The 27,946-nt window shown below is 45.5% G+C and overlaps 1 protein-coding gene across 1 annotated transcript; it reads left to right on the plus strand.

Annotated features, from left to right (window-relative positions):
* Positions 1-11,712: 11,712 nt before the first annotated feature.
* On the plus strand, positions 11,713-19,412 carry LOC130474652 (phospholipase A2 inhibitor gamma subunit B-like). Its single transcript, XM_056846344.1, has 5 exons — positions 11,713-11,761; positions 13,974-14,090; positions 16,333-16,482; positions 17,972-18,112; positions 19,186-19,412. Exons 1-5 carry the CDS (start codon positions 11,713-11,715, stop codon positions 19,410-19,412), a joined length of 684 nt encoding a protein of 227 aa, XP_056702322.1.
* Positions 19,413-27,946: the final 8,534 nt, after the last annotated feature.

Raw genomic sequence — 27,946 nt, forward strand, 5'->3', positions numbered from 1 at the left:
CCTGGAGGTTGGCAACCATAAAATACCTGGAGATTTTTGGGGGTGGAGCCTGAGGTGGGAAGAGTTTGGGGAGGGGAGGGACTTCGATGTCATAGAGTCCAATTGCCCAAGCGGCCATGTTCTCCAGGTGAACTGATCTCTATCGGCTGGAGATCAGTTGTAATAGAGGGAGATCTCCAGCTACTACCTGGAGAAGCAATGGGTGAGCTAATACCCATTGTTTAGCTTTGTGCGCCGCAGGGGCCATTCAGCTCTGCTTCCTATCAGGCCATTTTCCCTTCCTGCTCCTGGCTTGGCAGGCTAATAATGCAGCCTCTGGCCAATTCTAGCCGTTCAGCAGAGCAGGTTATTTCTCAAAATGATGATAATATGATTTGTGGGAACAAGGGCAGTTCAATTCATCCATCACAGGTAATTTAGTCAGATATGAGGTCACTCTTTGGAACGGCTGGAGCAGACCCTGAAGCCAGAACGATTCCTCACATACAGACAGACTCCTCAGGCTTCTGGCACTCTCTGCAGCCGGCCTCCTTCTGAAAGCTCTTTTCTTTTCAGCGGACTCTGAAAATGCAGAAGGCGCACACGCCCAAAATTCTGTTAAGTTAAGGCTTGTATTGTCTCGGAAGAACTGGACCCTCTTGTCTTAATCCATCACGCTGAGTTGTTCTATTATACGTCTGTAACATGGCCAGGGACAGATAGTGTTGTGTTTTGTCCTGTTTTTTTTTTTTTAATCTTGATTCATTGCAAAGGGAATTTCCAGCCACAGGCAATAGCAGCTAGGGATGTCAGATTGCTGGAATTACACTTCACCTCCAAACTAGAAATCAGTTCCTCTGGAGACAATGGGTTCTTTGGAGGGTGGACTCTATGTAGGGTTGCCAGGAAATTTTTTGGAGTGCAGCCAGAGGAAGGCGGGGGTCGGGGAGGGATTTCAATACCATAGAGTCCAATTGCCATAAAGTCCAATTGCCAAAGCGGCCATTTTCTCCAGGGGAACTGATCTCTATTGGCTGGAGATTAGTTGTAATAGCAGGAGACCTCCAGCTAGTACCTGGAGGTTGGCAATCCTATCTCTATGGCATTGAGCCCCACTGAGGTCCCTGTCCTCCTAGGGTTGCCAGATTCAGGTTGAGAAATATCTGGAGTTTTGGGGGATGGAGTCTGAGGAGGGCGGGGTTTGAGGAGAGGAGGGACTTCAATGCCATAGAGTCCAATTGCCACAGCAGCCATTTTCTTCAGGTGAACTGTTCTCTATCGGCTGGAGATCAGTTGTAATAGCAGGAGGTCTCCAGCTAGTACCTGGAGGTTGGCACCCCTCCATGCACGTTTTATTCAGAGTGTTGTTTTTTAAATGCATTGCCTCATGCCTGTTTTATTACTGATTCACAGATTCTAGAGTGGAACATCAGAAAGGAAAACTGGTTGAGAGGCAGCGCTCTCCTCAGCTCCTCTGGCTCAGGTCTTTCCGCTCCCCACTCCTGTTTTTGGCAGGTCTGGCTTCTGGTTTGGCAAGAGTGCTGGCTAAAAGTCGGGAGTATCCTATTGGGTCTGACACTTGTCCAAACAAGGGCTGGGCCTAACTAGGCCAAGGACTTTTATGATTGCCTTGAGCTTTGCAGATGATGCAGCCCACACAGTTCATCTCAGAACTGAATGTTCTCTGGGTGCTTCTATACAAAAGAGCTTCTGATGTAAAAAAAAAATAATGAATGGGAGGATCAAATTTTAGAAGAAGTTGGTTTTTATATGCTGACTTCGGCCTTTTATGCATGGTCGGTTTAGCCTCCTTCATTCCCTGTTTCAGCCAGGATCAAAGTAACTCGGGTTGGGTCAAACTGTATGCATTGGCTGGAATGATCAGGGATGAAACCCTGCGCTAATGGAGGCATGTATACAGAAATTGCGGGAGGAGTGAGCTCCTCTTTCCTGGTTGGTTGAAGGACCCAGCCACACACCCCTCCCCCTGTTCCTTTTGATTGGTCCACCAAAATTGAGCAACATGATTGGTCCATCCACATTTAAAAATTTTAAAAAATATTTCGATATATCGAGTCAGCGACATTTCGAATTAAAAATTGATGCAAGGCGTCCTATCACATTTCCGAGCACACGAGACAGACTGCGGGGCAGTAAAATTTAAGTGATTGCCATAGTCCTCAGGAGGCGGGTTTGATTTTTCCCACCCCTGCTTGTGTCGGGGGGGGGAACGAACCCAAGCCCTCCTGCACCTTGGCCTCCACCCAAAATGCGATTAGGTCCAGGGTCTCCCTCTCCCTCCAAGAGACCCCGTGAATATCGGCAGCACGGATTTGGGAGGCCATGGGATAAGACGACTATCACTGACTATCACCGACAAGCAAGGGATGTTAATGAGGAATTGAAAATAGCGCCCAAAAAAGCCGAGCGGGAAAATGCAAAAGGGCGAGTAACGGCTCCTGCATCCCAGCCACCCACCCCGTGCCCAGTTACAAATAAATAAATACACAAGACAGCGAAGGAGGAATCACAGTTAATACAAACAGCACCACATTTGAATTTTGGCCATTGACAATCTCTCGACTGTTTGGAATTTCGAAATAGCGAAGTAGTGAAAATAAAAAATTAAACAAAAAAAAAGGTGGCAAGTTCGCGCAAATGACGATGGGATGGGGAAGGGTTTGGAAAAGGGTGGGCCGTTATGCGAGGAGTCTTGACCCGAGAATGGCACATGCACATGCTGTGGATTTGGAATGAGCCAGGATCCAGGGTTTGACTCGGGTCAGAAGAGGAACAGGAAAAGCTGTGTTCGTTTAAGGTTGAAACAGGGCCCGTTGACGCACTAGCAACTTACCTTGCAAATTACATGCATCCAGTACACAAGAATCCAGACAGCTTTTAAATTCCTGTTCCCACCGCGCCTCCTTTCCCCGCTGCACTTGAAAATCCCCAGACCGGCAAGCTTCCAGGCATGCCCAGTCGGCGCTCCAAGCAAGGACAGCGATTGGTTCAGCTTTAGTAAGGGAGGCTGGGGGAGTGCAGGGGTTGGCTGGCAGCAGGATTGAGGACGCATTGCATGTTCCCACTTCAAGGCACCGAGTGTGGAGGACGTTTTATTTTTTTAACTCGCCTTATCAGCGGATCCTCTTACCGCGGAGAAACTGCGCTCTGGAGACGTCCTGGGCATCCTTCGGGTGAGTTGCTGTGGGAACATGCAAGGAAATAGGGCTGTCAATTTGGTTCGGCCCGAACTGAAAATAAGCCGAATTTCCCTTGATTCGGCGGTTTGTAGTTCGGGAGGAACCAAACTCAAAACTGGCGGGCAACCGGGGGGGCTGAATTCAGCGAGTTCGGGAGTTCGCGAATAAATTCGGCCGATTCAGGGCCGTCAGTAAGCAGCATAACCTTCAGTAAGCAGCATTCTCCTCCCCCGGCCAATCGGTGGCCAAGCTGGGTCTTCTTCTGGCCAATCAGTCAGGATTGAGTACTGGAGGAATCAGCTGATGTGCGGCTGGCCGGGGAAAGAGATAGAGAGAGGGAAATCCTCATGTGTGTGTAAGGGGGTGCTTGTGCACATTCGCTCCTTTCCGTGGCTGCAGGGGGCGCATTTTTTGGGGTAAAGACCCCAAACTTTCAGGGGATATTCAGACAAGTTTTCTTAAGAGACCACCCAAGTTTTGTAAACATTGGGTCAGGGGGTCCCGAGATATGGGCTCCCCCCTTTTTCTTTCCATGGCTGCAGAGGGCGCATTTTTGGGTGTGCCGACCCCAAACTTTCAGCGGAGCATCAGACAAGGCTTCTTAAGATACCCCCCAAGTTTTGTAAACATTGGGTCAGGGGGCCCGAGATATGGGCTCCACCCCTTTTTCCTCTCCCCCCTTTTCCATTTTTGTGGCTGCAGGGGGCGCTTTTTTGGGGGTGCAGCCCCCAAACTTTTATCATAGCTTCAGAGAATCCCTCTTAAGAGACCACCCAAGTTTTGTAAAGATGGGTTCAGTGGGGGCTGAAATATCGGCTCCCCCCTTTTCTCTTTCTGTGGCTGCAGGGGGCGCATTTTTGGGTGTGCCGACCCCAAACTTTCAGCGGAGCTTCAGACAAGGCTTTTTAAGAGACCACCCAAGTTTTGTAAACATTGGGTCAGGGTCCCCCGAGATATGGGCTTTCCCCTTTTCCCTATTGGGATGAATGGATCACCCTCGAGAGATGCATACATATGGATCTTATATTGGATACAAATGGAATCATATTGGATTACCCAGCCTCCCAGCCCCTCCTGCTGGAACAGAAGACAGCCACAGTAAGACCCCTTTGGGGGCTTTAATCTATAATTTTTCTTTTCTGTGTGTGTGTGGGGGGGAAAGCAGAGTCTGTGTGTGTGTGTGGGGAGGGAGCAGTTTCTGTGGGTGGGGGGGGGGAAGCCAAAGGGGGCTTTTGCCAGTTCTGCCTGGGGTGTGTGTTCCCCCTCCAGTCTCTCTCTCCCTGGTTTGAGGGGGGGCTTCATTTTTATTCTTCAGGTTTTTCCTCATTCATAAGATCAGTTAGGTTATTTTGATGCTTGCTCAAAACTGGTTTTCAAATGGTGACTTAAAGAATGCATCTGCCTGGTCCCAAGTCCAATGCAAAAGGAGAAATTCCACCCCCTCCTGCTCATTATGCATAGCTAGCTGCCTCTGTCCCTTTCCATGGTATGCAAACTCCCAGGTGTCAGGTGTTGCTTTGCACTGTTGCAAAGGTGTTGCATTGCGTGCTTGTGTTGCTTTGCAGTTGTATTGTTTTGCAAAATTCTTTGCATGTTTGCAAAGGTGTTGCTTTTCAGTTGTGTTGCTTTGCAAAGTTCTTAGCACCTGCCCCGCCCTTGCTCTCATCAGCTGTTTGTCGGGGCTGGGAGCTTTGTGCGTGGGCGGCAAGCTCTGCTGAGAGATACACATTAAGGGTGGGGGGGACCCATATCTCAGCCCCCCCTGACCCAATCTTTACAAAACTTGGGGAGTCTTTCAATATACGTCCTTTGAAGCTCTGCTGAAAGTTTGGGACCTCTAAGCCCAAAAATGCCCCCCCCCAGAGCCGCGGAAAGGCACGATTGTGTTTTTAATGGCTTTATTCGGCCGAATTTTTTTCCCGAACTTTGAATTCCCGCCGAATTGAACGGATCCGAAGTGGGGGAGTTCGGACTTCGGCATGTACCGAACCCACAAGGGCCAAATTCGGCCGAATCCGAACTGTACCGAATTTTTTTTTTTGACAGCCCTACAAGGAAAGCCCGCGGAAGCCGGCGCCGCAAATGGTAAGTGCGGACACGGCCAGGGTTGAGCCGAAAAGGAATCAGGTAACATGCATTTTCAAAAACTGATCCTGGCTGAAACAGGGAATGAAGGAGGCTAAACCTACCATGCATAAGTGACCTTCCTCTTCCACTTAAGGGAGACTCAAACCGGCTTGCAATCATCTTCCCCTCCCCACAACAGACTTCCTGTGAGGTAGGTGGGGCTGAGAGAGCTCTAACAGAGCTGTAACTTCAAGGTCACCCAGCTGGATTCGTGTATAGGAGTGGGGAAACAAATCCAGTTCACCAGATTAGCCTCCGCAGCTCATGTAGAGGAGTAGAGAGTACCCGGTTCTCCAGAGCAGACTCCACCGCTCCAACCACCGCTCTTAACCATCACACCACACTGGCTTACTGCGCCACAGCCATTTTTCCAAAACATTTCAGCCTCGAACGGTCAGGGTCCCTCTGAATATGTAGCTGAAAATGTCATTTGAAGATTTCCTTCCCGTTTCTGAAAAACAGCTTTGCAAATATCTCGACCTTTCCTTTTTATCCCTGCCTGTCTCATCTCTCTCACACCACTCCTCATTCGGTCATTGAATTTCAAGTAAATGGAAGCTAAATTAAATTAGCCCAGAGAATTGGTATGGAGAGGGGGCCGAGAGACAAGTTCAGGCAAGGAACCAAATGGAACAAAATGAAAACTTTACTGTAAAACGGAGACAAGCAGCTGGTTTGGGTGAATTATTATTATTGTTGTTGTTGTATGAGATTTTAGCCAAAATCATTTAATCAGTACTCAAGTTAAACTTTGGCAAACACTTGCCTCCAAAATTTCACAGAAAACTAAGGGTACCACTATTCTTAAGGCTGCCAACCTCCAGGAGGGGCCTGGAGTTCTCCTGGAATTATCACTGGTCTCCAGAAGAACAGAAATCACTTCCCCTGGAAGAAATGGTTGCTCTGGACTGGAGGGAGGACTCTTGTCAAGAGAAATGGTCACCTCTGTATCAATCAACCTAACAGTTCAAACATCAGCATCTGGCCATGTCATAAATTTAAAGCAACAGCCTGTTTCCTGATATGTCATCCACGTTTTAAATGTAGCGTGGGGAAAGTTGCATCTCAAACACTGACAAACTCTTCCTTCTGCTGTTCCCAAGATAAGATGGAAAGCTTGAGATTGAATCTCTGCATTTTAAAGTGATTTGACTTAACTGCCCTTTGAGATGTCAGGCGGGAGGGAGGGAATCTTGCTTCTCTTAAGGAGTCCAAACCCAGTATTGGTCAAACTATCAGAAGGAGATTTATTCCAGGGGCCAGGTCTTGGGACAAGGGAATCAAATAATCCTTGCAAAGACGTGATGGGCCGGAAACCCCCATCTTTGACAACTCTATCACTGGACTTGCTGAGGTCCCTACCAGCCCCAAACCCCATCTTCTCCATTCTCCATCCCCAAATCTCCAGGAATGTCCTAACCTTGAGCTGACATTTCTTTCCTCACATGAAGTCTTCTTTAACCCAATGCTGAAACATGTTGTCCACGATCCCTCCCCCAAATTTTCATTTATGTGGCAAGTTTCGTGAAGCAATTACTCAATAAGCGATTTTCTAAGCACCCTTTCCTTAATTAGCTATGTAGTTTCATGTGCTTTTGTGGTTTGTGATTTGATGTGGCGTATTTCGCTTGTGGTTTCTCCTTTTATGTGGGTGGCACAACACCTATTAGTAAAACATAACGTTCCATTCACTGTACTGTCCAGGAATTACACCCTTCTAAGCCAGTTGAAGTCAATGCACTTAGAAGGGTGTATCTCTGTTCAGGACTGCATGGCTGTATTTGTAGCTGGTTGACAGATCACACCCAAAGAGTGCTTGTTAATGGTTCCACTTCGAGAGGAATGACAAGTAGTGTGCCTCAGGGATCTGTCCTGGGCCCTGTGTTATTCAACATCTTTATAAATGAAATGAATGAAGGGATAGAGGGGATGCTCTACATTTGGAGATGATACTAAATTGGGAGGGGTTGCAAATACCGTAGGAGACAGGATGATCTTGACAGGCTGGAAAACTGGGCTAAAACCAGCAAAGTTCTCGACACTGGCTTTTCGGGCCGAACAGGGACAGGAAGCTGTCTACAGGCAGCTCTGCCCCCTGGCACGCCCTGGGAATGCCCCCTGGGACGCCCTGGGAATGCCCCCTGGGATGCTGGCACACACCCCAGAACGCCAATGCAGGGATTTGTGCCAGTGGGATGCCAGTGGAAGACCCAGCTGGCATCCCTGGGTGGCGCTGCCATGGCAGCGTTGGGAGACTGGCATCTGGGCCTCTCCACCGGTGTTGGGGCCATTCAAAGCAGCATAAGTAGCCCAGGAGCCAGCACCGGGGGGGGGGGGGCAACGCCGGCGCAGCCCCTTCCTGGCCTCCTGAGAACTTCTGTCCTTGAAGTTCAGGAATGGGCTGTTAGTAGACCATACGCTGAACATGAGTCAGCAATGGGATGCAGTAGCTTAAAAGGCAAATGCAATTTTGGGTTACATCTATGGTGTCCAGTTCATGAGAAGTGATGGTATCGCTTTACTCTGCCCCATTTAAACCTCACTTGAAGTATTGTTTTCAGTTTTGGGCACCACAGTTTAAGAAGGATGTTGACGAGATAGAATGTCCAGAGGAGGGCAAAAATGATGGTGAGGGGGTCTGGATACCCTAAGGAAAGATTGAAGGAGCTGGGTATGTTTAACCTGGAAAGTTGACAACTGAGAGTGATATGGTAGCCACTTCAAGCATTTTCAAAGGCTGTCATATGGAAGATGAAAGGGCAAGAGTCCAGTAGCACCTTAAAGACTAACAAAAATATTTTCTGGTAGGGTATGAGCTATCATGAGCCACAGCTCACTTCTTCAGATACAGCTAGCATGTGAATCCATCTGTCTTTAAGTAGAGGAGAGTGAATTCAGACAAGCATTAGTATGTAAATGTTAACAGTATGTAAATGTGAATAGCAGGCATGATGGGATTAGGTGTGGTATTCAGAAGAGTCTGTGATGTCCAGGGGAGAGATGGGTGTGGAGAAATCAGCATTGGTAATGAGCCATGAATGCAAGGTCTTTATTCAGCCCAGGTAAATGCATTGACTTTAGTTTGAATATCAACTGTAATTCAGAAAAACTGCTGAATGAAAGGAGACGTCCCGGGGAGCGAAGCAAACATTTTTTCATGGGCATCCGCGCAAGAAAACACGTGTCCACAAGAAAGATTGTTTCAAAAGTGGTTTGGATTGCCTCTCTTTTAACCCGGCTTATTTTGCTCAGGGGGGGGGGGAAACCGATCTGCAGTGAATAACCAAAATTTGACTCCGACGCAAACGAGTGTCGAAACAGCAGCAAATCTCCGTGAAGAATACCCCCCTGTGTTGTACAGGGGATTGGAGTAGATTCCTGAGGTTCCTTCCAGCTCTATGTTTCTAAGGAGACTACTGGATTTTTTAAAACTAGTTTGGCCCTGAAAACATCAAAAAGACTCAGAAAAGAGGTCTTTATGTAAAGCTAAATCCCAAGATTACATGAGAATAAAGAAACAAATAATTAAAGGTGGAAACTGTCTTGTTTTACTGAAGATTTTTTTGTATTGTTCTTTTAAAATATTTTACATTTTTTAAAAATCATGTCTTTTACTCTGCTCTGAATCACTGGTGCGGAAAGCTAAAAAAAATCTCACAGGAAGAAAATTTGTTTCTGACAGTGAAGCTTAAAAAAAACATTTATTACATTTACAGGAAACTTTTGACTAGCAAACTTTCTGCCCCATTACTCCTGTAAGAAGAAGAAAAATATCTTTCTTCATGAGACAGAGCATCTTTTTAAAATTTGTTTGCTTATTCAGCAGGATAAAAAAATCAACATCCCTGGAAATAATGTGTTGCAAAAAGGGAGGGGATTATATGCAAAAACCAGGATCAGCATTTCCAGATTATCTTTTGTTAACCGAAGTCAACTAGAGCAGAAACTAAAGCATTATGAAATTGTACTGTAATGGGAGAGAAATTCTCTTGTCACCACACATGAAAAGTGATAATGTCGTGGCCATTTTATGTGTAAAGGGGGGAGTCCGTGGACTTTGAGTGGTTTTCTCTGTATCCTTTTGTGCTGCAGGCTTTTCCTCCCATTTGAAATGGGGCACCATTTGGGGCCGACCCGCAGTGGCTTGAAGTATTCTGCTGCACCCTCCCCCATTTTACTGCTGCTGCCAAACTCCCTCCACTCAGAGATGATAACCTGCCTTGCCCCTACATTATCCCAGCTCTTTTAAAAAATAGCACAACAAACCCTGCCTGCCCTTTAGAGCTTCCTGAATTCTTGCACGATTAGTACTTCTTGTAAAGCTCGGGTAAAGTTTCCATTTATATGGCGATAGGTAACCAGAAATGGTGACCAAATTCTTGCAAGAAGAAATAATCTTGCAAGGCTGCAGGAACAGGCATAGGTTTGTCTGTCTCCAGGTGGGACATAAGAACATAAGAAAAGCCCTGCTGGATCAGACCAAGGCCCATCAAGTCTAGCAGTCTGTCCACGCAGTGGCCAACCAGGGGCCTCTAGGAAGCCCCCAAACAAGACGACTGCAGCAGCACCGTCCTGCCTGTGTTCCACCGCACCTAAAATAATAGGCATGCTCCTCTGATCCTGGAGAGAATAGGGACCTGGAGATCTCCTAGAATTTCCAATGATCTGTCGAGATCAGTTCCCCTGGAGACAAAGGGCTGTATGGCATTGCACTCCACTGAGATCCTTCCCCTCCCCAAATTCCACCCTCCCCAGGCTCCACATCCAAATCTCCCAATCTGATGTTGGCGACCCTCTCATGGCAGTGGCCCAGCATTCCCGCATTTTGCTCAGGACTTGAATACGGGTAGAAACCCTCAACCTTAGCACACCACATAGCTTTTTCACAGGAACCTCAGAATCTGTTCCATGTCAAAAAAGGCTACTCTCCCCTAGTAGGGGATAGATGCCACCTATATACCATTTTATATAGATTCTCTCTGATTGATAAACTTATTGTGAAATTTAAACCTTTTGTGAATATAAATTCCCAGTTGTCATCATCCAAAACATAGCCAAGCTTCTTACCGGTATTCCATTTTTCATAATATTTATCTATTGTCGTTCTGCTTTTTTGTAATAAAGCAATGTAAATCATAGAGTTTATCTGAAACTACCAGTTTTTTTAAATCGTTGAGAGATCGTAGTACTAACTTACCCCTTTTAACTAATGCATTTAAATAGTTCTTAATTTAAACCTGTTTGAAAGGTGTTAATAGACTTTTATTTTCTTCTGTTAAGTCAGAGTAAGCAATTATTTGTGATACTTTTATTCAGTGTTTATATTTAGCCTGATCATTTAGCTTATAGCCAAGCCAGGTTTGTGTACCTATATTTTCCATTGTTACTGACGCTAAAAAGGATCCTTCTGAAACCAATTTATTTTTAATCCGATCCCAGGTGCTCATTAAGGTGTTGATAACCATGTTATTGTTGTTATATTGCTTTTTCTTATATTTCTTTTCAACCCAAAACCATTTATCCAGTGAAAGATGCACAAATTCTTGTTCAGTATTGACAGATGATATGTCAGCATCCGGATATAACCAAACCATTATCTGTTCTATTTTAGCTGCTAAGTAATACAAGCTGAAATTCGGACAGCTGAATCCTCCTTTATCTTTTGAGTCAATATATTATTACTTTTTATTCTTGCTCTTTTCTTTTGCCAAATAAAATTGTTACAAATTTGTTGCCACTCATTAATTATTTTTCTTGGGATTTCTACAAAAAGATTCTTAAACACAGCGTTTAATTTAGGAATAATTTTCATTTTAATTAAGTTAACTCATCCTAATAATGACATTTTTAGAGTTTGCCATACTTGTACTTGACTTAATTTCAAGGGTAATTGGATCACAGTTTAGCTTTATATTGTGTTCGATCTATACTGAACCAAATGCCAAAATATTTAATTTGTTCAACCACGTTCATTTCCTCAAATCCCTCAAACATATTTTTCTCACTTCCTTTAGAATCCGAGAAGAGCTGTAAAATCTCTGTTTACCCTTGTTTAGTTTATACCCTGAAATTAAGGAGAATGTATGTATTTATTCCAGTAATGCTATACTCTGATGAATGTTTTATCTGATGTGCTGGTTTGGGTAAACACTGTAGTGAAAACAGAGAAAAACAAATACTGGATTCCTTGGCAGGCCTTCTCTGATCATGTAGATCACCCCACCCTTGTTTTTTCCAAGCCCTCTGGTCTTTGGCACAAGGCAAAGACCAGAGACTTCCCCTTTCCTAGAAGTGTTGATCTGTTTTCTTCAGCACAGCACCGCAGCTGCTTCAGATAGAGGCAGAGACTCGGCTACATCCACAGCATCCATCCCTGCTCTAAACCCAGACCCAGATATCTGGAACAATGCAAAACCTTCTGGCCATCTGCTTCCTTGCCACCTTCATAGCTACAGGTGAGCTTCCTGGGCCATTTGAGAAGGGAGAGTTGGGGATTGATGGGATCCATGACTTCCCTTCTCCCAGTAAACTCACTGCATGTTTTTGTCAACACAGAATAGTCATCTCATTTAGTGCAGAAGTAACAGGATATTGCATTTCTGAATGAGTGGAGGAATGAACATTTACGCCCATATATCATGCGACTGTCTCAATATGCTGTGTGTTTTGCATTACTGGTAGCTATTAGCAATGTGCATGCAGAAATTAATCAAAACCAGACCCAAATCTCTTCCTATTAGGTATTGTTAACATACCAAATCAGATTCTGTAAAACTTAATAGCACTTGGTCATCTACCAAAAGGTTTTTCAGAAGCTATGGCTATTCTGGCACTTCACTTTCTACTTTGCAGAGTAGCCGGAGGGGAGAATAGGGTTGCCAACCTCCAGGTACTAACTGGAGATATCCTGCTATTACGACTAATCTCCAGCCGATAGAGATCAGTTCACCTGGAGAAAATGGCCACTTTGGCAATTGGACTCTATGGCATTGAAGTCCTTCCCCTCCCCAAAACCCGCCCTCCTCAGGCTCCACCCCAAAAACCTCCCGCCAGTGTTGGAGCACTCGCCCTCGCTGCCCCCTCCTCCCCTGCCCCCGACAGCCAGCTGGGAGGTGCCCGATGCCGCCGCACCAGAGCTGCCGGTAAGGGGGGAGAAATTCGGGTGTGCGCCCTGGAGCAAGTCCTGGGTGGAGCTTGAGGCCCGACCCAGGACACTTCCTTCCTTCCTCCCTTCCATCCTTCCTCCCTTTCATCCTTTCTTCCCCAGTTCCTTCCTTCCCTTTCCTTTCCCAGTTCCTTCCTGCCTTCCTCTTTCTTTCTTTCTTTCTTTCTTTCTTTCTTTCTCTCTCCGTCCCTCCCCCCTTCCTTCCTTCCTTCCCCAGTTCCTTCATTCTCTTTCCTTTCCCAGTTCCTTCCTTTCTCCATCCCTCCCCCTTCCCTTCCTCTACTAGGGCTGCCAACCTCCAGGTGGTGGCTGGAGCCCTGGCAACCCTAGCAATAATGTCCGGTGGCTGAGCAGAGGACGAGCCCTGGAAAGATGCATGCCAAATACAAACAACTTTTTATTGAAAGGTAAAAGTTTGCAGCACTGAAAGCTCTGTTATTTTCTTTTAACGCAAAATATGTGAATGTATGAGTTGTTTTTTCTAAACTAAAACCTCAATATTCAGGTTAAATTGCCGTATTGGCACTTGGCGATAAATAAGTGGGTTTTGGGTTGCAGTTTGGGCACTCAGTCTCTAAAACGTTCGCCATCACTGCCATAGAGTCTGCCTTCCAAAGCAGCCAGTTTCTCCACGTGAACTGATCTCTGTCGCCTGGAGATGGGTTGTAATAGCTGGAGATCTCCAGCCACCACTTAGAGGTTGAAAAAAACAGCACTATGACCTTAATAAAAAATACACCTGTAAGATATAAGAATGACTCAAAGGTGCTGAATGCTAAACATTTACTTATAAAGACAAAAATGAGGACATAAGCAATCTATCTATCTACCTAACAACAATGTGTCACGAATATAAAATATATACAAAATATTCATATGGGATTGCCACACCTATAACATACAACTATAAGTTGTGTACTATGACTGGAGTACAAAAAGTGGATCCCTATTTTACACATTCATAAAAATACAGTCTAATGCATATATTGACTTTGAATAGTGGTCCCATCGAAAGGATTGTGACGTGCTATTCCTTGCTGCCGCAACTTCCAAGATTTAAAGGGGCAGAGCTCCCAATTGCGTAAGCCCTGAGTGTGGCTTGCAGTTCATGCGATCCGTAGTCCGATTATGAATGAAACGTAAGGATGGCGAGATAGGGCGGGATCCAATTTGCCTATTTCAAAAAACAGCGTCTTCAGTCGCATTTAATTCATAACAGGGATCGTTGTATCACAATTACAGAGCAGAGCTAAAGCTGACAATGTTGCTTCCAGTCAGAAAGCAATTCCACGGATTGTGGCATCTTAATGCTTTCTCGGAGGAGCACTTTGGGAACCTTCCATCCCAGGCATTGTAATTCAATGGTAGCTGTACTAAGCTCCGGGTTGGAAATTACCTAGAGATTTTTGGGGTGGAGACTGAAGAGGGCGGGGTTTGGAGAGGGGAGAGATGAGAGAGAATCAATCTGGTGGTTCTCGTTTCTCCTTTGCCCTACTTTTTAGGGGCATCCTTGTCGTGTGAGGTCTGTGAAGGCATTGGAGACACCTGCGAGGGACCTTTGCACACTTGCCCCCCTGGTTTTGACACCTGTGGCATCATCCAGGAAGAGGCAAAAATGGGTAAGTGCCAAAGACACCATACTGGCAGCAGAGCTCAGTGGATGTGGGGCAAATAATCAGAACCCACTGCAGTTTTCCCTTCTGCAGGCCAGGTCGGATTAGTCATAACGTTTAATTTAATTTAATGTATTCGATTTATAGGGTGCCCTTTCCTGGACAAGCCAGGTTCAGAGCGGCTAACAACACTCTAAAACAATTCAAAACCAATTTCACACTTTACATAAAATTTATAACAATAAAAATAAAACCAGGCGCCATCTCTCTACTGATACTAACAACATAGCAGCAATAATATTTATACCATTTGTGGGGTTATAGCAGAGGTGGAGAAAAGGGGAAGGGGAGGCCAGCCAGATGAAAAACTTTAGGGGGGGGGGCTTCCTAAAGTGGGTGCCACCACCAAGAAATCCCTGTCATTGGTTGCTGCCAATTTCATCTCCGTGTTTGAGGGCCAAAAAAACAGCGCTTGAGATTAACATATTAACTACCAAGTAGAAAAATATAAGGAGGTAGTCCTTCAAATACTCTGATCTCCAGTAATGTTGGCAGCATCGGCTCAGCAAATGCCAGGAAATTTTTAGGGTGGTGCCTAGGGAGGGTAGACTGACATTGTTTCCAGGTGACATTCTAGAATCTTTACCATAGAGACAGGAAGAAATTCCTCATTAGCACATTATCTTGATACTTACAGGACAATGATTAGCACATTACCTTTGATAGTTTTTGCAGGACAATGATTCAGCTCAAACCCAACCCCTTTCTGACTATATATTACTCTTCCTACACACTTGACACTGAGAGACACTGTCCTTCAGTGTTACTCCTCTGAAGATGCCTGCCACAGCTGCTGGCGAAACGTCAGGAAAGAAAATACCAAGACCACGGTCACACAGCCCGGATAACCTACGAGAACCAATGAACTCTGACCGTGAAAGCCTTCGACAATAAATTCCCAGAGCATCACTATGAAAGACATTTTCCAGCTGGTTTTTCTCCCACTCCCCAATTTCTTGGGGGCTGGGGACTGAGGCCAAGGGCAGGGGTTTAACCACCATGAGTAGCAAAGCCAGGTCCCCCCTGGCCACCCATGGGGGATGGGGGTAGAGGGTTGCCAGATACAGGTTGGGGAACTCCTTGAGATTTGGGGATGGAGCCTGGGGAGGACAGAGACCTCAGTGAGGTACAATGCCATAGAGTCCACCCTCCAAAGCATCCATTTTCTCCAGGGGAACTAATCTCTGTAGACTGGAGATGAGCTGTAATTGTGGGGGATCCCAGGTCCCACCTGGAGGCCGGCATCCCTAACCATGAGTGGGCAAATGGTAAGCCTAGTCTCAAGCCATTGAGGGCTTCACCGATCAACCAGCTCTTCACCGATGGCAAGTTTACATGACAGCAAGCAGGCCTTAACATTTCTTGACCCCAGACAGTCCAGTGTTTTAAAGGTGATAAGCAGTGCTTCGAATTCTGCACAGAAACAAAAAGGAAAGCAGTTGTACCTCTTCTGTCTAGGGTTGCCATCCCCTCTTCTGTCTAGGGTTGCCATCCCCTCCCCTGGCCACCAGTGGGTAGCGTTGCCAAGTGCAAGGTGGTGGTGGGCAAACCCCTGCCAATCCACCCGGCTGCCTGCTGACCAGCTGAGGGTCGGTGGGCAAAGCGTGCATGCACGCCATCCCAAGGCGCCACGTCACTTCCAGTTTACACCCAGAAGTGCTGCATCACAATGGGGCCTTTACCACTCAAGCTGGTAACGCGGTACGTCCGGGTGTAAATGCTTCGCAAGGTAAATGGCCCCTTGCGATGTGTTTTACACCCAGAAGTGCCGCGTCGCAACAGGCCTTTTACCAGGCCCCGTTGCAATGCAGCACTTCTGGGTGTAAACCGGAAGTGCTGCGATCGCGTCGGTGTGGCCGCGTGCGTGATTGCACCTCACCTCCACCCCAAAAACCTCCTGCAGGAGGCCTGGTAAGCTTACCAGTGGGGGATGAGGGGACTAGGATAGCCAGATCCAGGTTGGGAAACTCCTGGGGAATTAGGGATGGAGCCTTGGGAGGTCCAGAACATCTGTGGGGTAAATATGCCATTATATGTCAAATATATCCATTTTCTCCAGGGGAACTGTTCTCCGCAGTCCGGAGACAAGCTGTAATTCCAGGGGATCCCCAGGTCCCACCTGGGCATCCCCACGTTTGTCTTATTTACTTCAAATCCCTTGTTTCTTTCTCTTTTCTCATCCATACAGGAATCCTTGTTAAGATGACCGTGAAGACCTGCTTCCCAGCCAGTGTTTGTGAAGAAGGCCTCACTGTTATAAATTTAGGCAAAGTTGGAACAACAGTGAAGAAAGTTACCTGCTGTGTGGGGAACGAGTGCATGAGGGTCCTTCCCGCCTGTATGTCACAGCTGAGCCCCTCTTTCCTCTCCTTACTCTATCATACTTAGGGTTGCCAACCTCCGGGTACTAGCTGGAGATCTCCCGCTATTACAACGGATCTCCAGCCGATAGAGATCAATTCCCCTGGAGAAAATGGCCGCTTTGGCAATTGGACTCTATGGCATTGAAGTCCCTCCCCTCTCCAAAGCCCGCCCTCCTCAGGCTCCGTCCCAAAAATCTCCAGGTATTTCCCAACATGGAGCTGGCAACCCTAATCATACTGCTCCAAAACTCTGAAAAGGAAACCAAGCCTTCTCCATCTCTAGTTCAGTGCCAGATTTCTTACTATTGATTGTCACAATTGAACAATTACATAAACAATAAAGGAATCCCAATGTGTGAGTAATTCTGCTGCTCTGCACAGATATTTTTGGGGGGGTCTCTATTTAATAGTACCTCCCTCCCCATGGATGGCCATATCTGGATCTGGGCCGCCCAGCTCAGATTCCCCGCCGTCAGTGGCTTGTACTGGAAGTCCAGCAAAGCAGAAAACATTTTTGCAACGAGGAGCCAAAAGCAGAAATCCAGACTCCTAGCAGATATACTAGGCCTGGCCAATCTAGGGACTTCATGGGTAGGGTTGCCAACCTCCAGGTGGTGACTGGAGATCTCCTGGAATGTCAGCTCATCTCCAGACCACAGAGATCAGTTCACCTGGAGAAAGTGGCTGCTTTGGAAGGTCGACTCTATGGCTTTACACTCCGTTGACGTCCCTCCTCTCCCCAAACCCCGCCCTTCTCAGGCTCCACCCCCAAATCCCCAGGTATTTCCCAACCTGGACCTGGCAACCCTATGTGGCCTGCCAATCACAGGAGTATGTTAGTCAACTGTTTTGGGAAATTCCTTGGAAGGATCTTGGGGGGGGGGCGGGTATGATGCCATAGAGGCCACCCTCTAAACCTGCCATTTTCTCCAGGGGAACTGATCTCTGTAGTCTGGAGATCAGTTGTAATTCCAGGAGGTTTCCAGGCCGTACTCAGAGACTGGCGACCCTACACGGGAGCTGTTGTGGCACAACCACGCCACACTGAGGAGGAGACCTAAGGTTGCCCATCTCCAGTTGGGATCTGGCAATCTCCAGGAATTACAACTGATCTCCAGATGACAGAGATCAGTTCCCTTGAAGAAAATGGCTGCTTTGGAGGGTGAACTCTATGACATGATACCCTGCTGAGGTAGAAACCCCACTTGCCCCAAGCTCCACCCCCAAATCTCAGTTCCTATCCCAGAATTGGCAACCCTAATACAATGACCTATAGTTCACTAGGGTAGGCATCAGCACAGGGCCGATGGTGTGATGTCGCTTCTAAGAAAATGCGGAAGTGATGCCAGTCCTCTCTAGGAATCACCAGGTTTTACAGCAATGATCCCTGTGATTTATTCCTCATGACCTTGGAAGGCTGTTCTTCTTTCAGGACAAATCTGATTGTCTCTCTCTTTTATGCAGTGCCACCCATCGATACCGCTCTCAATGGGAAAAGATGTCCAGCTTGTTATTCTGTCCATGGTTTGGCATGCCAGGAAGAGATTGCCCAGTGTGCTGGAGATGAGCAGTATTGTTTTGACTTGGCTGGGACTGTAACTGTAGGTAACTATACATATTCACATACAAATAACATGCATACTCATACACTGGGCTTCTTGTCTTTTTCCAGTGACACTTCCTCAACAACTGCAGGTTCACAGGGTTCACCCAGCTCCACCTGTAATTTCATACAGCCCCTAGAGGCCCCTCCCATGATCCTTCCTGACTGTATCACTTGATAAGGACTAATCTCTTTTTTAAAATCAAAATGAGGCAATCCTCAAGCAAAACTGGAAGCAGAAAAGACTGTTGCTGCCAAGGAGTGTTAGAATTTATTGGGCCCCTTCTCCATCTAAAAATGTGCCCTTAATGGGAGGGAAATGAAGCTGCTTCACTAGGGTTGGCAGCTCTGGATTGGGAAATAGCTGGAGATTTTGGGGGCGGAGCCTGAGGAGGGTGGGGTTTGGAGAGGCGAGGGACTTCAATGCAATAGAGTCCAATTGCCAAAGTGGCCATTTGCTCCTGGTGAACTGATCTCTATTGGTTGGAGATCCGTTGTAATAGCAGGAGAGCTCCAGCCACCACCTGGAGGTTGGCAACTCTATACTTTATCCTGGCCTCCTTGGCCCACTCAACTCAGCCAGGGTTGCCATCTTTTAGGTGGGGCCTGAAGATCTTCCAGAATTATGACTGATCAGCGGACTACACAGATCAGTTCCTCTGGATATAAATGGCTGCTTTGGAGGATGGACTTTAAGGTCGTATACCCCACAGAGGTCCCTCCCCAAACCCCATGCTCCACCCCCAAATCTCCAGGAATTTTCTGCCCAGTGTTGGCAATGCCCAGCCCAACGCATGCTCTTTCTCCTTGTCCCACTCTTTCAGCAGACCTTATATTTAACACCAAAGCTCCACCCCCAGACCAAACCAGGAAGTGATGATGATTCCCCTGGGTCCCAGCTTTCCCGTCTTCTATGACCTTTAATCAGATTGCAACTGATTCCTAATTGGGTGACTGTAAGCCAGAGAATATGGCGAGAGAGAGAGAGAGAGAGAACGGTCGTAAAAAGATTGTAGTCCCCAGGCATTGCAATTCTTCTGATACTGGCTATAACCTCCTGGAATTCTTTCAGCAGGGGGAATGACCATGACAGTCATCATGAAGGGCTGCACCAATCATGCCGCATGCAATGACACACTTCATGGTTCAGGCGCATTTGCCGGGATTAGTGTTGTTGCAACAGCCAATTGCACACTAGCCTCTGGGACGGCCAGCTTTGTTCCAGAATTCACCGGGCTCTTCTTCCAAGCCTTTGCTGGAATCCTACTTGGAAAGATCTTCAGTAGACTTGCACTAGGATGAAGATTCAGGGATTCTGCTGGAGCAGTTCCTCCTCCGTGCCTCTTGGTGGCGGCTCTTATGTCAAACTCAGACCACAGACTTTGAAGAGAATGCATGGCCCCCATGAACATGTTCATACCTACCCCACACCCATTCTGGTATGGTCTCTGGAAGCAGTAGGTACTTGTAGAAGAATAGGGTTAATGGTCCTCAGGTTTGGCTTGGCGTTTCTTCAGGATTACATCTCTAGACTACCAAGATCAATTCCCGAGGAGGAAATGGCAGCTTCAGAAGGCAGATTCTACAGCAACACATCCCCACTGAATTCCTTCCCCTCCCCAAACTCTGCTTTCGTCAAGCATCTCCTCCATGTCTCCTGGACTTTGCCAAGTCAGAGTTGGCAGAAGAAGGGGGCATCCAAGCAGTGTTTGAAGGAGGCCGCATCTGCTATGCTTGGCAGATGCCATTGTGTGTGTGTCTGTAAAGTACTGTCAAATCACAGCCGACTTATGGCAACCCCAGCAAGAGTCTTTCAAGGCACATGAGAAACGGGTTGTTTGCTGTTGCCTCCGTCTGCAGAGTCTCCGTTGATGGTCTCCCTTTTAAGTTCTGACCCTGATTAGCTTTTTAGATCTGATGAGATCAGCTGTATCATACTGCCTTCCCTCCCACAGATGCCATTGGTGGATGGGGATGGTTTGTTGGGGCTACCCCAAAGAGAGGCAGCAGCACTGTTTCTGAAGCGTGGTTATCAGCGTTCAGTGTGGAACCAATTTTTTTTGTCAGCCCCAGTGGTGGACTACTTTTTTGGGACCCTGAAGTTTGAACTGTTATGGGGCCCCCTTTGCAACCAGCAACGAGACAACATCAAACAAGGTCCAAAGGGCCCTTGCTGCCCTTGCAAGGACCTCGAGGCCCAAATGGCAGAGAACAGGGTGGTGGGGTGGAGTCCTTGAAAATGGGCCACACAGTGACATCCCACCACAAAGAGGTCTGAGTAACCTCAATGGGGTTGTTCTATGGCAGATCAACAGATTTTTTTTTTAAAAAAAAAATTAACCACTACATCTCAGATTTTGATTAAAATTGCTATACTGGGTTATCTCACATGTCAGTCACTGGTGTGAATAAAAATTTCCTAGGCTATGCCTTAAACCTTTCGAGTTATGGGGGGATGTCTTCAAAGAATTCTACCACTAGAAATACAGTAAATGAGAAATAAGCCAAGACTGCCACATCCAAAACACTCAACTGAATAAGCAAAATATAACATTTTTACTCTAGAAAACAGAAATATCTCAGTAAATATGGGAACTGAAGCACTAGTTGTGTTACAGGCCCTATGATATGAAAGCCATTTACCTGCTCTGCATGGTTTTTACCAGTCACACACGAGAAGGTTTCTTCTGCACAGATGCAGCTTGGTTTCAGTTGAAAAGGTTTATCCTTCATGCCACATGAGAATCATGGGAAATTGAGTTTTCCCATGTTTGTAATGGCCGCATCCTTCCTTTCTTGAGAGTTGTGGGAAAACTCAATTTCACATGATTGATTGGAACCCTGCAATTAACCATGGGGAAATTAAGTGTCTCGAGGGAGGAAGCAGACAGTGGCCACTACTTACAAGATTAAAATGTAAGTATTTTTAAAATTCTTGGGGGGGGCATTTTTGAGGCAGAGCCCCCAAATTCACAGCGTAGCTTGAAGGGACTCTCCTTGCATGACCCCCGAAGTTTGATTAAGATTGGGTCAGGGGGACCAATTTTATGGAGTCCGGAAGATGTAGCCCCCCTCCTCCATAGACAATCATTGCAAACTTCGCAATGTTTCTCTAGGGAGAAGGGGGTGACCCCTTCCAAACCCCATAAAATTGGACCCCCTGACCCAATCTTCACCAAACGTTCGGGTTCGTGCAAGGAGAGTCCCTTTATAGAATCATAGAGTTGGAAGGGACCACCAGGGCCATCTAGTCCAACCCCCTGCACAATGCAGGAATTTCACAACTACCTCCCCCACGCATCCCCAGCGACCCCTACTCCATGCCCAGAAGATGGCCAAGATGCCGTCCCTCTCATCATCTTCCTAAGGTCATAGAATCAACATTGCGGACAGATGGCGATATTAGATCATGGCTAAAGGCCTGGTTTGAATATAAATGGGTGGCATGGCTATTTACGGTAATTGAGATTTGGACGTTATAAAATAAAATGGATTATACAGAAGATGAAGATATTTAGTATGATTTCCAATGGCATTTAAACTTAAAGGATATTTTTTAAATTCATGCTATAATGGCTGCAAAATTGTTAGATGCAGCCAAAGGGAAAGGGATGGATGTTCCAGAAAAAAGGGGATTAGATTAAAATGTTAGAGCTGGAGGAGATGGAGACTAATTCTTGGGATAACGGGAGTTTTGGATGAATTACAGTGAACATATATAATATCTGGGGAAAATGGAAGGTTACCTTTTTACTCTGATCCAAAATGTAAAATTTTATTTGATATGAAATTTTAGTATGAGATTAATATTAGGATCAGAATACAATAACGATGGATAGTTATACTTTATGAAGAGGTAGATGCAGGTGGGGGGAAGCCTATTTGTTTTATGTTTATTTCTAATCAAGACAACAATTGATGTATTTGTGACATTGATATTGTTTTTGAATTGTTGTTGATACTATGAAGAATTTACAGTTTTAAAAAACCAATAAAATTTATTTTAAAAAAACCCATTGCGGACAGATGGCCATCTAGCCTCTGCTTAAAAACCTCCAGGGAAGGAGCACTTACCACCTCCCAAGGAAGCCTGTTCCACTGAGGAACCGCTCTGTTAGAAAATTCTTCCTAATGTCTAGATGGAAACTCTTTTGATTTAATTTCAATCCGTTGGTTCTGGTCCGACCTTCTGGGGCAACAGAAAACAACTTGGCACCATCCTCTATATGACAGCCCTTCAAGTACTTGAAGATGGTTATCATATCCCCTCTCAGTCTTCTCCTCTTCAGGCTAAACGTACCCAGCTCCTTCATCCTTTCCTCATAGGACTTGGTCTCCAGACCCCTTACCATCTTTGTTGCCCTCCTCTGGACACGTTCCAGCTTGTCTACATCTTTCTTAAATTGCGGTGCCCAAAACTCAAACACAATACTCTAGGTTGAGGGCTAACCAGAGCAGAGTAAAGCAATACCATCATTTCACGTGATCTGGACACTATACTTCTGTTGATGCAGCCCAAGATCACATTTGACTTTTTAGCTACCGCATCACACTGCTGACTCATGTTCAGTGTTTGGTCTACTAAGACCCCAAGATCCTTTTCGCACACACTTCTGCTAAGACAAGTCTCCCCCATCCTATAATTATGCATTTGATTTTTCCTACCTAAATGCAGAACTTTACATTTATCTCTGTTGAAATGCATTTTATTGGTTTAAGCCCAATTCTCCAGCCTGTCAAGATCATCCTGTATCCTGGCTATGTCTTCTACCGTATTTGCTACACCTCCCAATTTAGTATCATCTGCAAATTTAATAAGCATCCCCTTTATTCCTTCATCCAAATCAGTTATAAAGATATTGAACAACACATGGCCCAGGACAGATCCCTGAGGCACTCCTTCAAGCTACACTGCAAATTTGTGGGCTCTACCTCAAAAAATGCCCCCCCAGGACCCAAAAAAGTTGAATAATTATTCAGCTTTTTCTGGAATTGCCTATTCGACTTCATCTTTCTTCCCAGGTTTGTGCATTTGGTAAACCTGAGCTGGAAATTTACTGAAATGGCTAATTTCGGGTTTATTTTCAGTTTGGGTATATCGATATGCACAAGCCTAGAACAGACACTTGTCTCACAACAGAACATAAAAGTGACATGGTCAGCCTGAGAGGTTTTAGCATACCTTGACATAAGGTAGGCCCTAATGGGTTTCACAATTCAGCTTCTGTGGTAGGTACTACCAGAGTGTATGTTTTCATTAATTATATCTCAGCCATATAAATAGGCATAGAAGCTTAGATAGGCAGATTCCTTTCCTTATTGCATTAGGCAAGAGGATCTCAAACACAGAGCTTGGTACGTATGAATTCTTAATGTTTTACATATTAAAATAACAGGCATTTGAATGAGATCATTATATCTTTAGAACTTTTAAGAATTTTTATAAGAGTGTACTTGTATTTTATTGCATTATTATATTCTGTTTCATATATTTTCTAAGTTCATATATTCTGCTTGAAGCTTTTACAATAAAAATACCTTTTTTTCAAGTTCACATAAGTGTGTCCTGCCTACTGTAGGTGTTTAAGCTAAGTAAGATAAATACCACCTCTTAGGAAGGTGTGCATTCCAGAAGTTTATTCACTGAAAAGCACAGACTGCTTCAGTTGCTGGCTAATGAAACCAGTAGAAACATACACATAAAAATACCATATGTGCTACCTATGGACCAAGCTTCTAAGCACACCTTGACCTATACATCTTTAACCCTAAACACTAGCAAAGATATAATCGAAAACTTACCAAAAACGAAGAAAAAGAAAATTTGGAGGAATGAAAATCACACCACCCAACATCAATGTACAGAAAAAAGTATTGGTCCATTCTCTAATAGAGAGGTAGAAGGCCATCAGAGTGGGCTCATTAGGATAAAGAGGTGATCTGATTTTTGGTGTTAAAATGCACAAGTGAGACAAATGCAGCCTGAATTGAGAATTTAGATGTCTCTTTATGGTTCCAATAGGCTGAGCGATAGAACTATTAAGCCTTGCACCGACAAAGGATTCAAGGATCTAGCTGCCATAATGTAGGTTATGAATGTAGGCTATGAATAGATTATGGTGAGCTCAGTGAGCCCATGCAGCTGGGGGTTTGGGCGCTGCCAGCCCCCGAGAAAATTTTGAAATTTGACCATTTTGAGGCCATATGAAATGGGTATTAGAGCATATTCTAAGGTCAATATTAAGTACTTCAACCCACTGGCATATGATTCTACCACCAAAATAGCCTTATTTTAATAACAAACACTTAAAAAAAAAAACCTCCATAGATTTTGTTGAAAAATTCACTCTCTTTTTTTTTTAAGTTGCTGCAGGGCCCTTCTGGGATTAGGGGTCCCTGAAGCTTAAGCTTCATTAGTTTCATAGTAGATCCGCCACTGATCAGCCCACACTGAGCACATTGGTACGGTTACCAACTCCGGGCTGGAAAACACATGGATATTTTTTGGGGGGAGCCTGAGGAAGGTGGGGTTTGGAGAGGGGGGAGACTTCAATGTCATAGAGTCCAATTGCCAAAGTGACCATTTTCTCCAGGGGAACTGATTTATGTCACCTAATTAGGTTCCCTCTGCTCTCTTGCCAATATTGGCCTTTTATGCACAGGTTGTTTCCACTGGATATGCTGCTCTCTCAGTGCATAGGGGTGCCAATCTCCAGGTACTATAAATACAAACAACGTGCTGCTGAAGTAGTTACAACCAAAATTACAGCACTGTGGCCATCAAGCAATAACACATACAGTACTGAATGCCAACTCTTTAATTATAAAATACACAATAACTATTGTGTACAGTTGCAAAGTGCATTGAATATAGTTTGAAAGTGCATTATTCAGCGTGTGTGAAAGCTTCTGATCTCCATCTCCATTTTTCTTCACAACAACCCTGTGAGGTAGGGTAGGCTGAAAGGTAGCGACCAACCCAAGGTCACCCAGAGAGCTTCCATGGCAGAGCAGAGATTTGAACCTGGGTCTTCCAGATCCTAGACTAACACTCTAACCAACAAACACCACCATATTCGTCTGAAATCCAGAGTGGCAGCAATTATTGAATTGTTTCTACTGCTCCACAAATGCAGTTATAGTATGTCTTGATGCTGCAGCCCATGTTAGGTGCAGGGAATCTACATCAGGAGTATGTGTCAATATAATTGGATTGTTATTCTGGGAGTATAGGACATTTGCCCAAGAAATCAACGGAGGCATTTTAGGTATCTTTCCGGGTTCAAACTGGGTCACTTGATTAAATCAGCTAGGTTCCATTCCAGTAGCACCTTAGCGACAATCAAGATTTCAGAATATGAGCTTTCGAGGGTCAAAGCTCCCTTTGTCAGAATAAATCGGGGATTTAAGACTTACAATAGAGTTTTCTAAGTGTTCTTAACTTGAAGTGAAAGCATTCATTGTAAAAAAAATTCAGCCTCAAATAACTGTATGTTTCCTGGGGTGCCAAAGGCAGTTCTGTCGTATAGTTTCCTTACCTTGGAATCTTATGCCCTTCTATGAGTTATACATCTATAATTTAAATCTTATGTCCTTCTACGTGTTCTTCTACATCTATGATTTTATTGGTGGATTTTTATTACAGATCACTAAGATGACAATCAAATTAAAGAGGAACATACTTTTTAAGACAAAAGAACTGTGCCAAAGTTCACCAACAGAGAGTGGTTTGGATTCTAAGCTGGGTGAGCCGAGTCATGCAAGAGCAAGGAGATTCCCTGCCTCCTCGGCCACCGCCACCATTGAAATTGCTCGTGGGGAGGGGAGTTAGTGGACAGATTGGGGGGGGGACAATGTGGGAAGAGAGGATTGGTGAAAATGACTCTTCCCTGCAAATGGAAATGCTGCTCCTTGGACCGACAGACCAGCAATTTAGGATCTTCGCCAGTCTGTTTAAAGATTGAAGTGATCTGACCTGCACCATTTTTGTCCTGTCTTGGCCCAACCCTTAAAAATTTTCCCCTTCCTTCCAGACCATCCCATTAATCGACTTCACTTCAAAGAAGCGCCTAGAAAGAGCATGGCTGCCATATTACCGAGCGATTTCTGCTTTTTGTATCCGGTAGCAGTCACCCCAGGCGTAGGCCATGTCCCTCACGCCTAATTAGGTTCCCTCTGCTCTCTTGCCAATATTGGCCTTTTATGCATGGGTTGTTTCCACTGGATATGCTGATCTCTCAATGCATAGGGTTGCCAACCTCCAGGTACTAGCTGGAGATCTCCTGCTATTACAACTGATCTCCAGCCGATAGAGATCAGTTCACCTGGAGAAAATGGCCACTTTGGCCATAGGACTTTATGGCATTGAAGCTCCTCCCCTCTCCAAACCCCACCCTCCTAAGGCTCCACCCCCAAAATCTCCCGCCATTGGTGAAGAGGGACCTGGCAACCCTATCAATGCACAGTATTTACAATCGAATTCTCAAATTGCTCTGCACAGGGTTCCCCCCCCCCCCCGAAGATATTCCTGGAGTATTTGGGATTAAATTTCTGCACAACCAGAGAAAATGTGGAGCATTTGAAGTAATGGGGGAGTGGTCGTCGTTGTTACGTGTCTTACCACCCCTTTTTTTGGTTTATGTACGCGATCTAACGATAGATCGCTAGGTCACTATTGAAAAAAAGTCACTCATGTGGTGTTTATTTCGAAAAACACACAATCATTTGTGTAGGGGCCATAAGAGTTTGAGTTACAGAAAGGGTTTGGGTGTCCCGGTTTGCTCAAAGCAGGGCGCTGGCCAATGAGTCTTCCTTGCCCGAAGCAAGCCAGTTTTAGCCCCTCACTCCTTCAGCCTGGCTCTGCTCGCTGACTTATTTTATCTTCACTTTCCTGTGGCAGTGGGGTCAGAGGAAGCTGGGTGTTTCACGTGCATCCGGTTAAACATTCATAATGCAAAGCCACTGGCTCTACACGCTTCTGGCAGGGAGGAGGGGGAGTGCCACGCTCCTGGCCAGGAAAGAGAGAAGCAGCACAGGGGATTCCAAAGGCCATCTGCAATATGAATCCCAGAGGTTCCTTCGAAAGGAGGAGAAAAGATGCGGGAGCTGATCTGATTGATGCCCTGTGGGACGTCTGCCTGCTTTGCCTAATCTCTGCTATATTTTTTCCTTTTCCTTCCTGCTATAATTCTAGTTCCTTTTTTGCAAAGCACTGTGCATCCACAAACATTCCTCGGAACCCTTCCTCAGCTCTCCTCTCTGGCAGCTTTCCAAAAAATGTGTTTTACAGCCTCTTTCCCCCTCCCCATTAACAGTTTAAAAGACATCCCACAAAACATGGAATCATTTAAAAAAAAACCCACTACTCTTTGGTTTGTTAGAAACTGGAGTCTTGGCACTCAGCGGTTTCCTGATTTAAAGGCTAGTTTAGTTTATTGGTAGGGTCCCCTCGCCCCCTGCAATTTAAGTAATCAAAGCTTTAATCTGCCCCAGAATTATGCAGGGCACGGGAATCTTTTGTTGGGCCTTATCCAGATTGGAATAGGGGGCGCCGATGGAGGCTAAACACTCACATTGTCATTTGTGCTATTTCAGTGTTTTATCACTAATCTTGTAAAAAGGAAAAATGGGCAGGGGCCATCTGACGAGGACAAGCTCAATAGAGAATGGAGAAATAAGCAGCCTTGTGAGTCATTAGTGATTATTCCAGTCCTATCAATAGTCCTGCTCTCCCAAAAAACAACAACCACAAAGATGGCTTTGAGGGAGGGATTGGAGGAAGGGGAAAGGACAGTGGGAGGGAGAAGCGAGAATGTGGGTGAGGGGAGACAAACTCG

The sequence above is a fragment of the Euleptes europaea genome, chromosome 3, assembly GCF_029931775.1.
Source record: "Euleptes europaea isolate rEulEur1 chromosome 3, rEulEur1.hap1, whole genome shotgun sequence".
Classification (NCBI taxonomy): Eukaryota; Metazoa; Chordata; class Lepidosauria; order Squamata; family Sphaerodactylidae; genus Euleptes; species Euleptes europaea.

Coding starts and splice junctions, on each gene's coding strand:
- LOC130474652 (XM_056846344.1), top strand. CDS start 11,713: ATGCAAAACCTTCTGGCCATCTGCTTCCTTGCCACCTTCATAGCTACA. Junction 11,762..13,973: donor TGCCACCTTCATAGCTACAG/GTGAGCTTCCTG, acceptor CCTACTTTTTAG/GGGCATCCTTGTCGTGTGAG. Junction 16,483..17,971: donor CATGAGGGTCCTTCCCGCCT/GTATGTCACAGC, acceptor TCTTTTATGCAG/TGCCACCCATCGATACCGCT.